The following is an 11,046-nucleotide window of genomic DNA, read 5'->3' on the forward strand; positions in this document are numbered from 1 at the left end:
TAATTTTAGAGTAAAATAAGAACAAAAATTGAAAAAATCGTCCGGAATTCGGAGTAGACAGGTTCCGGATCCGAAAGGTTTTTTACTATTGAAAATAGAACGAATAAATTCGGATTAGAAGGGCTCGGATTAGCAAGGCTCCACTGTAAATACAATATAGAAATTCGATAAATACACTATTCAGTACAAGAAACATATAAAAACGATATCAAACACTATTAAATACAATATAAATATAATACAATAAATAATTCAATACAATTTCAAGCACAATATAATACACAATTCAATAGAATTTTATACACAATACAATACGTTAACACACAATACAATTATTCGCACTTGTCATCAGGACCGTCGGTTATGAGTTCCAACAGAACCTCCGTTCCGTCTTGTGGTATGAAAGAACTTATACCTGAAACGAAAGCAATGTAACACTCATATCACCTACAATATGTAGATGAATAATAAATACTTTCTATCGCTTTTTAAAGCAATATGTTAACTCTATTAACTCATCTATGAATAAATGCACATTTGAAACAACGTCCATGTCTTCTTACTTTGCTAAAATATACAGCTATTTGCAATAACATTTTAATTTTCGTTTAGTTTTTAGGGTAATACGCTATTAATCCCACCTTCAAACATTTAAATGCACAGTTTTTGCGCCGGTATGAAACATTTATTCAAACATATTTCAAAACAGGATCTTTAATTTACATATGAGATTATAAAAACTTTATATCATAGCAGCATGCCTTCAGACTCATGCTCATTTCAATAAAAAAAATTCAAAAGAATTAAAAAGTAAAATATAATCTAGTGGACAGAACAAGTAATTTACACATTGCCCACTGCACATTTAATCCCCGTGAATTATCAAAAGAAAGTTCAAATATGCAAAAGAGCCTTAAATGCGTCAGTCACGCAATTAAAATATGGCGCGACATACTGCAAAATTAGTCATCCATTGCATGCTTGTTGTTAATAACTAGTATTACGCAAATTAAAATTACTTAAAAAAATTTAGTTCTTATTATTAGAAATTATATTTTCTTTGCTCGACTGGAGGCATGCTGCCTTAAAAATTTGAGGTTCGTCTTTTATGTCATATGATTGAAATCATAATTTCACTAGTCCTGTAGATACTCAGGTAGTTTCGTGTACGAAACATTTTGCGATTAAAACAGAGGCTTGACTTATATAAGTAAAGTCATTTTTGTTGCACATGTTTTTTTCCATATACATATACATCTGGGAAAATGAATAAATTATAAAGCTTTGAACCTTACCTTTGTCTGTTTTTTTTAAGTCAGATCTTATCAGCCAATATGATTTATCGGCTAAATAGGTTCCTCTAACGTCATTGATTGCTTCAATAAAATATCCCTTACCAGAATAGTATGTGACTGTAAATCTAAAAGATGTCAGATTATTTTCATGTCTTGCTTGTAAAAGGCCATGAGATAAAACAAAATATTTAAAGTGACATTATGTCCATCCGAGGGTATATAGTGAGTGAACGGGTGAAGATCAAAATAAGTTTTCATTTTGCCATTATTCCTTTCAATTTAATAATTAAGTTCGCATAAACAATAAATGACACACAGATCCAAATGTAATTTCTGTAATGTACCATTATTATCTACCTATAACGCTTAGTTTATAAAAAGAGCGGGGCAGTCTTTTTAAATTTCAGGCAGATTTATAATTTTATCCTAAACATTTTCCAATATCAACTGTTAGTCAAACACTATTTTGACAGTCAATCTTTTGAAATATAAAATCAAGTCAGCTCAACTTGACGATGAAAATATGAGCATAATGTCACTTTAAATGGTAAAATTCTTTCAAGTACTCCTTTTTTTTCTTTTTACACTATTGTGAAATCAGCATGTTTTTGGTTTGTTGAATCTACAAGCTAATGCAAAATTTGAAGTTAACGTTTACTGATCATTAAATGATGGGAATATGTACCGAGTTTAAATTCAATATTGTTATAACTTAAATCAAACTTTATTGAATTTATCACAAGAAATACTCTAGCAGTCACACAATTGTCTTGCATGTCTTGATTTTAAATCATAACAATAAAGTTTTATCTGACCATAGTATATCAATTGCAATATTCATCAAGGCAGTTTTTGGTTTAAAAAAAAATTTTTTTTTTCGATGAATCATTATTATTTGCATAATGCATTGGTACAAAAAATCTTTTTATCAATTGTAAAGAAAATGATTTTTTATTAAAAAATACACAGCAATATTTAAAGATATATATCGAAATATTTTATAAATTTATTAACAGTAAAATTATATAGTTAAAATTATAAGGTAAAATAAACTGTCTGTTTTTTTTCCGGAACAAAATATTATGCTGCTGCTTTATATACTATGGTTATAACCGTTCACATTGATTTCGTGCTTGCTTTTAAAGAAATATTCGAACAGGCAGTTTCGGGCGTCCGTGGCCGTTTAGGTCGTTGACTTCAAACTACTTGTCCCTCACCGCTGTGGGTTCGAATCCCGACAGGTACTTTGAATTCTTTCATGAGAGGAAGCTAACCACCTAGCTTACGAAACGTCGGTGATTCTACTCAGGAGCCCGTTCGTGTCTGAAATAATTCACGACAGGGCACCTGAGGTCTTCCTCCCCAAGTAAAGCTCGAACGTTGCCATATGACCTACACTGTGTCGGTGTGACGTAAAACCAAATTTAACAAACGAACATGCATTTTGGAAGTATTTTTTCTTTTTCAAAATTAAAAAAAATAAAGCGTTTGGCTGCATATATATAGATTAACAATCTAAATTTAATAGATAAATTAAAATATACTTTTCCATAAGTCTTTTTTGTTCATCATCAACAACTGCCTTTTCCATGTACTCAATCAGTGGACTCTTCTCATTTTCGATTTTCATGATAACGCTTTTGTTGAACTCTGGTTTGCGCAATTGATTTTTCACGGTGAATGTGAAACATTTTCTATACACAAGAATAAAAAAGGTTGATTTTCAGAGTATAGTTTGTAATAAAGACATTTATACATTTTTCAATCATACAAAATCTATATTGAATTTGCAGTTAACAATTGTTGCGTCTAAAATTATAATAATTAAGAGCTTGACTGTTTAAGTTTATTTTCTATGAACAGGGAACGAAGATAAGTAAATTACTAAAATACAATTATTTTGCAAATGTCGTCAAGTGATTTATAGAAAAACAATGTAATACAAGTACAAATGTTGCTGCAAAAATGCGCTCAAATTACTAAATTATTCCTACGCACAGGTCATGTTATATTCAGATTAAGTACTATTATAGATTTTTTTCCGAATGTTTTGTAAACCATTTTTTTCATAAGTATACTTATCTTATGCACTGTCCATAATTAAAAAGAGGGGCCAGATATTTAATTTGAAAAAATGCTTTCACTGATGCCTACCTGTTACGGAAAGTAACATAAGTAACATCAGATGAAAAAAATATAAAAGTCTGTTTTTATTATTTAATTTATTATAATTGTAACAAATATACAAATAGTAACAAAAGGGACTTATATTATAATATAATAATATTACATGCATTTTTTATGTCAAATTAAAAAAAAATGGTTTCTTTCAATACTGATAGAAGACTGTTACCTGAATTTTAGGCAGGTATGAGGAAATTCACTATGCGAGTCAAACATAGAAAAGCTACTTGACATAAAAGATAAAAGCTATTGTTTATTGGGAATGAAACCATTCATAAAAAAAACAATACACCTCATGTTGAAACTGCATATCAAAGTTTCTTATCTTTCTATAGTCTATGCTTAATGAGGGTCCTTCCGCCCGTACGGGCACAAAATGAAGCTTTCGCTGTCGAGTACGGTTCCCGGACATGTCAACAATCATGCCCTTAAAGAGTTAATTTTGAAACACAGTGTTGATAATTTACCTCCGTGCAAGGCGTGCATTACCAATGTTACCACAGAAATGTTACCTTATATACTAAAGTTATAATTATTTCAAAACAACCAATATATCAACATGTTATTATTAAACATTTAGTTTCATAAATATTAATTAAGAATAATTGTCAAAAGCAAAATTATTAAAGTCTTATGCCTGAAATCTTCTTTATATTGACAAATTCAATCACTAATAGTATACTTGATATGCTGTGTGTAAATGTAATTCAAAATGTAACAAATTATAATTTCATGTACTACTAAAATAGGGGAATAACAAATTTATTACGTGTCTAAAATCAGAACATTAATAGCTATTTATAGCTTTCGATTTCATGTACAGCAGAATTGCTTTCCGGTTCTCATTTAATTAATATGACACGCTGCGAATCACCGAAGGGGGAACCAATATAATAATCGAAAGGAGTTATTAAATCCGAATTTATTTTTAGCTGTAAATCGAAGGGATTAATTGATAAAATCCGGGCCCATGGACAAAAAAAGTAAACACAAATAGCTCCGCGACTGTGCGCGCGGAGCAATGAATGTTTGATGGATTAAAGCTGGATTAAAGGTAAATCAAACTATTTTAAGAAATTAAAAATTTGGAAAAGGTAGAACGATTCAAGGAGCAAGTAATAATCTACATTTTATTTGCAATTATTGAATGATTTTGTCCTACTTATCAGCATTTCTCTACTGCTAGGTTGCTCCTGGTCAAAACATAAAGACGGTATAGGCATTACTTTACCGGGCATATCGGCTAACAAGTTCTGAATGCTCTTTCCATTGAAATAATACATCACTAATTTGATCATATATAACCAAAATGTTAAAACTTGCATAAAACTGAACGCCTAGAATGTATCAAAAGTTATAAACTTTTTATGGGGGGACGTTTGATAATTTAGCAAGTTGCCTTAAAAGTTCATTGTACAACGTAGGTTTATTTCTTTCTTTTAAAGGTGTGCTAGTTTCGAAACTGGATATATGACCAATGAAAATATTCTTGTAAAAAAGAGCAAAAGTCTTTATGATGATAAAACAAAGATAATAGTAAAATGTTTCAGTTTAACAATATGCAACATTATCTACAGCATTTAATTAATATCAGCATTAACTTTGAGAACCTTGTGACTTATAATTATATACTGTTTCTAATGGAACAGTACTTTTTCACAGTTAAAATCTGAAAAAGAAAAACCTTTAAAAACAGTGTCCCAATGAAGAATTCGTTCGGGATATTCAAATAAATGACACATCGGTTTGTAAATAACAGCAAAAATATCACTCCTAAGGCTTGTAAACAAAACGAGTGATAATATATTTATACTGTTTCTCACAAACCTATGTGTTATTTATATATTAACTTTGAATAAATCGGCTATACAGCTTTTCAAAAATCCCGTCAAGGTTGGAATTGAATTGTATGGATATTTTGTTCAATATATCCGAGCGTAAAAGGATATTTTCTTTAAATCTAATGCAACAAAAAATCAGCTTAAAATTACATTAAAACATTTGATTTAATAAGACCTTGAGTGACTTGCTTTCCATTTATAATTTATACTACCTCGTGTCTATAGCTCGTATTTACATTTTTCATTATGATTGTTGTTATGGTTTAATAATCTATTTTTGGAATCTAAAAGCTAAATGATTATGACATACTTTCTAAAGTTTATATTAATTGCGCATACACCAAAAGGAGATCGGTAAGCAAATATCAAACAAATAATAAATTAATATATAAAACTGCACTACAATAAAGTTTTGTCAACTGGCAGTTATTTATTAGGGGTATTCTAAAATGAGGGGGGTGGCTTTTTCATATCGCATTTAATGAAAATTCTTTACATGATATTTAAAGAAGAGAAAATGATTCTTTATTTTATAGAAAAGCATAAATTATGTTACAACCAATGATTTGTTCATATCATAATTATCCGTCAAGCTAGTTTGCCGTGTTTGCGGCATATATCAGTATTTCGAATACATGTAAGGTAAAATAGTTGATTGATGGATGCCCAATCATATTTTATCAATTACCTCGACTATAAGTGTATTTTTTCTCTTTTTGTTTCTCTCTATTTATTTGGCTAGAGAAATAAAATAAGACAAATAAAATAATAAACTTACTTCTTTTTAGAGTCGCTTCCATCTGCATTATCTGTAGATGTGCTTGGTTTTAAAGGTTTGGAAGCCATGTCTCCGTCCCTTGGTAAATTTGTTAAGATCTGAAATGTCTTTTTATAATAAAAAAACATATTTGCTAAAGAGATATTTTAAAATAAAATAATACATAATATTATCAGAAAAAATGTGTTATAGTTCGAAATATTGTACATTGTACTTATCTTCCAAAAACACAATCTTGATTGTACTTTTCAAAAAACAACACTGGCGCATCCTCTCTCAAAAAGACCAATAAATATCCAAACCGGCTAAAACGAAACAGAAACAGTTAAAAAAAACTTTAATCAATTGCACATCACAAACAACTGTTTCCTATGTCAGTTTTTTTTTAACGAGAGCTTGAAAATATATTTAAACTAACCTTTTATGGTTATGAGTTTTTCTAATGGTTATGAACTGGCAAACGCATGTATGTCCACCACCTAATCGGTCTGATATAATAACAACTAAACGTTTATCCGGAAGTATTTGATATTTAGGTACGGTAGATCGATATGTTTTATGAAAACAATTAGGGTATCTTAATCCCAACAATTTAAATTATACTTATTTTCTATAAAAAAAACTCTTGAACTAACTTTATTTAGTTTAATCAGTGTGTCAAATAACATTCACAATTTAAGTGGCAGTTTGCATTTTTATAAACTTATAGAGCTTTAAACTGTTGATGGGCGTCCGTGGCCGAAGGAACATGCTCGGTGGGACAACAAACAATCGATACCACTGAAGTATTGTGGGGGCACAGACTATTCTCTGCTTTAAAATGGCAAATGTTTTTATAATCTCAAAATGGTGATTTAAAGACAGCTTAAAGTCAAGTCTTGTGCAATTAAGATGTATTATTTGGCCCATTTCTTTTTAAATCTTAAATAGATTTTATGTTTTTTATTTGCCATTCATTACTATTTTAGGACACTTAAACAGTATTAAAAAGTGACCCACTTAGTTGAAAACGTCAAAATGGGTTTTTGTATTGGCCATTTTTACATCAAAACTTGCTTGAAAGGAGATATTTAACCTGAGTCATGGCAAAGCCTGTAGAAATAGAACTTGCTATGTCAAGTATATATTTTAACAAGGATTTGTGTCAAAGTAATTATAATTGTTCCAAAGATCTAAATAGCTTTAGTTTTTGATAATGAAAAGATTTGCCATACCCATAGAAAATGTTCAATACCCATATCATTAGTAACTACAATTAGTATTTAGTGCAGACAAAAGAACTTTTTAATAACTGTTATTTATCACTGTCGGTATAGGATGATAAATATTTTTGTCAAAACAACAAAGCTTCCGTGTCTTGTTTAAGTCATTCGGAAAAAACCTCAATAATTCAATAAAAAATGTATAAAGTAGTAAAAACAAATGCATATTTAAAAGCCAATTATGCCCCAGAAATGCTTTTATACTTATTTCTCAGAATTTTGTTATTTTTGTTGTCCTATTAAGTTTCCAAAAATATACTTTACCCGAGTCATGTCCTTTGCTTCTGTTGCTTTTTTTTTTTTTTTTTTTTTTTTTTTTTTTTTTTTTTTTTTTGGCAAGTAGTACACTTATTGTGATTTACTAGTTTGTATAGAAGTCAAAATACTAGAAAGTGACTATGTTTACATTTTGCTAACTTACTGGAGAGTAGCAAGTAATTTCACATGCAGTTCTACTTTCTTTCGGTAATTAGCATCTAGCATACTACAAAACTTTTATTTACACGTTTTAAAATTCATATTTGCTCTTTCTAAGAAATAAAAAAATGTAGTTATTTCTGAGACAAAATTTGCCGCCGGTTTCTAAGGCAGTGCATCTGGTTAATATAAAGAAACTTATAAGTTGCAACCATCCTATAACTTTTTGACATTCATCTGTAAAATTTATAAGAATTATATAAGCAGGAACTAGTTTTATAACAAGAAAAAATGTTAATTAAGTATCGTCAAGCCTACTACAAAACATTGTTATTTTGTAATGCTTTAAATTTGCTATATGTTAAGAATGATTTTGAAATTGAAATTTATTGATTGATTCGGTTCACGATTTAAAGAGACGCGCCAAATCACAATGAGCCAGCAGACCAAACAGTTAATCCATTACTGCATGAGCATTTTTTGTGAAAAATAGCTGTTTTCATTGAAAAGTCTCCCGTTACAAGTTCAAATTGCTATAAAACTAAAAAATCTGCTTCAATAGTAATCAAACTTGGCACAAATGTTAACTGGACCATTGACTTTGTAACAACGTGCTCAGTTTTAAATTTCCTGTTGCCATGGCAACGAGGGGACATCTCAAAATTGCCGAAAATCACTATTTTGCGTTGATTTTTTTCCATCAAAATTAATTTTAAAGTGCTGCAACTTCTCAATGGATTGAGATAGAGTCAACGGCTTTTCAGCGTTGGTTACAAGTTAATTTATGATCGATCTGTGGTCATTTGTAGCCTCTCACAAGTCCAAATTTTCTTGGCGATGACGGGGACTACCGCTCTCCAAAGCCCCGAACAGAAGGGGGCACATCCCCCTTCTGGAAACCGCCTGATGTATCTTTTGAATAGGGAGCCACGCCGGAAAAGTGGTCACTTTTTTAAACAACATTTCTCAAACAAAACAAGTGTTGGAGGCCTAAATAAGGCATTTTTTCACCATTTGAGACAGCGAAAAGGGAGGCGGGTAAAAAGGCGTTAAAATGCGTGTATATTGTGTAATGGGTTAAGATAAAGGACTATATGATGTAAATAAATTTTAATAAGATTACCTTCCTAGCGAAACAGGTCCCGAATCTCTACTAGGACTTTCAATTTTATTTTGTTGACCTATTTTTTTTATTTTATATTTTTTTTTGTGGCGGGGGGGGGGGTATTTTATAATTAATATAGAGACTCTTAAGGTGTTTCACCCTGTCTTTCAGGTCTGAATTCAGTTACTTATCTTACTATGGTATCAGTTAATCGGAAGAGAAATTGAGACTCGCGAATATTTTAGTGGAAAATGCAAACTTACTTACCTCACTTATTTTAAGTCTCTCAGCATAAAATTATTCCCTAGGGATGAATATATTTTGAAAATATGTTTAAAATGATTTTTTCTCTATATTACACTTTTCGTGTCCTCTAAATTATACAGTTACCTTTAAAAATTTGTTGTGACAATAATTCGTATAGTTCAGGTATTCTATTGGCTTTTAAAGTATATAAGATATTAAACTGTGAAAAATAATTATGTATGGGATATTATGACGTGTATATTCATGTCCTATACATTTTAAATAAATAACAACTTTTTTGCCTTGATAGATTTTACCAATGCATTTGATTTTGTGGTATGTAATACAATATGATTTGAATTGATAAGTTTGTGCGTTAGAGGAAAAATATTTGACGTTATTAGATCAATAAAGGACATTGAGGAACAATTCATATAACATGTATTTGTAAAGCTAGACATGTTTAAACTCTCTTCCTATGACAAATACTGATGATATTGATAATTTTGCTGAAAGGAAACGAGTTTACATAAAGGTTAGGATTTCTTGTTTGATTGCTGAAATTGAAAGTAACAGTAAATGTTAAAAACGGTTATGGTTTTTAAAAATGGTGGCAGAAGGGCAAAAGAAATATTTATTTTACATATAAAATTAACACTTTCGTATTAAGGTATTACATGTACCACAGGTGTTTCGTGAACCTTAACGCATGAGGCATTTGCCAACCAGGCCATATTAAACTCAAGTTTTATTAAAATAAATTCACTTATATTGATGTTAAGCATTTCTTTTTATTAGTTTTTATGCTATTTGTTATGAATGTCAAATATCGGGATTCAGAGAAACAAATGCTATGGACAGAATACATTTACAATAATGTAAACAGCTACCCAAACCCAAAATGATTTGGTCTAATACTAAGTCGTAAAGATTTAATTACATATAGGTTCATAAGTATAGCAAAATCATAAAGAAGTGGCTAGTTTTTGGATGTATTTTAGCATAGATGACGATTATTGCTTGCATCTTTGGAAGGCTCAATTTAGAAATTTTACAAAAAAACAGTTTATATATTTTTAATGGTTTAGATATCAGCTATATTAAGGAATTATAAAAATTACGAACATCTCAAAAGTTTTAATAAAAAGAGACATTGTACTTTTTTAACGGTAACCCTGACCTCATGTATATCATGTATATCATATATTAAATCTGTTATTATATTTAAGAGTTGGCTTTGTGATAGACCTTTTATATGTGCATCATGCCATTAATATGTATTGCAAATAATTGTACGTGGGGCATATTCTAATTAGAGGCAACTATTTAATTAACCATGATGTGAAAGTACATGTATAACATACCGTTGGAAAGATTGAGGTTTGTATACTGGTTGTAAGCATGGCTGAGTTGCTTTTAAATTTTTGATAGGGGGCAGGGCTTATTGAAAAAATTCGTAAGGTTAATGGTAAATGCGCGTCAGAAAAAAAAACGGATCAAATTTTTATTTTATAAAAAATTTCCCCATTTTATCTTCAATGTAAGAATCCAAATTTTAGGATGGTAAACTAATGTTAATAAGCTCCCCAAATATCCCCACCCCCTTAAAAAAAAAAATCAGTTGTCAAACCAAGTTATGCCAATGCAAGTTTTGCAGTGGGGGAATAAGTAAATCGTCCTTGGTGTTCATATTTTTTTCCATTTTAAAAGAAATATAAATGGGAAATGTGCCCCTTTTTGGATCCCCATATTTTTATTCTGCCAAAAGGGGGGGTTAAAAAAAACCCTGGGCCTTTTTGACTAGCTCAAATCATACAATAGCACCTAAGAAAATTTTTAAAGGGTTAAAACTGGCTTTATTTTATTTTTTTTTTGAGCCCGAAAAAAAAAACTAAAATGGGGTAGGTGAAAACAGCAT

The 11,046-nt window shown here is 30.1% G+C and overlaps 1 protein-coding gene across 2 annotated transcripts; it reads right to left on the bottom strand.

The window, feature by feature from the left end:
• Positions 1-258: 258 nt before the first annotated feature.
• Positions 259-9,676, bottom strand: LOC132743028 (uncharacterized). 2 transcript variants are annotated; one of them, XM_060731540.1, is made up of 5 exons: positions 9,150-9,676; positions 6,099-6,205; positions 2,840-2,989; positions 1,296-1,420; positions 259-415 (listed from the first exon to the last, which is right to left on the bottom strand). In XM_060731540.1, the coding sequence occupies exons 2-5, from the start codon at positions 6,164-6,166 to the stop codon at positions 333-335; spliced, it is 426 nt and encodes a 141-aa protein (XP_060587523.1). In that variant the 5' UTR covers positions 6,167-6,205; positions 9,150-9,676; the 3' UTR covers positions 259-332. The 2 variants fall into 2 exon arrangements, with proteins under 2 accessions (XP_060587523.1, XP_060587522.1); XM_060731539.1 differs by having other exon boundaries at positions 6,099-6,196; positions 9,150-9,674.
• Between the last annotated feature and the right edge of the window lie 1,370 nt (positions 9,677-11,046).

This window comes from Ruditapes philippinarum, unplaced genomic scaffold (genome assembly GCF_026571515.1).
Source record: "Ruditapes philippinarum isolate M1 unplaced genomic scaffold, ASM2657151v2 ctg2417_1_1_1_1, whole genome shotgun sequence".
Taxonomy (NCBI): domain Eukaryota; kingdom Metazoa; phylum Mollusca; class Bivalvia; order Venerida; family Veneridae; genus Ruditapes; species Ruditapes philippinarum.

Excerpts from the sequence above, each read along its gene's own strand:
- LOC132743028 (XM_060731540.1), bottom strand. The coding sequence starts at position 6,166 with ATGGCTTCCAAACCTTTAAAACCAAGCACATCTACAGATAATGCAGAT. Across the intron at positions 2,990-6,098 it reads GGAAGCGACTCTAAAAAGAA|AAAATGTTTCACATTCACCG; the intron begins GTAAGTTTATTA and ends TCTTGTGTATAG. Across the intron at positions 416-1,295 it reads CTTAAAAAAAACAGACAAAG|GTATAAGTTCTTTCATACCA; the intron begins GTAAGGTTCAAA and ends CTTTCGTTTCAG.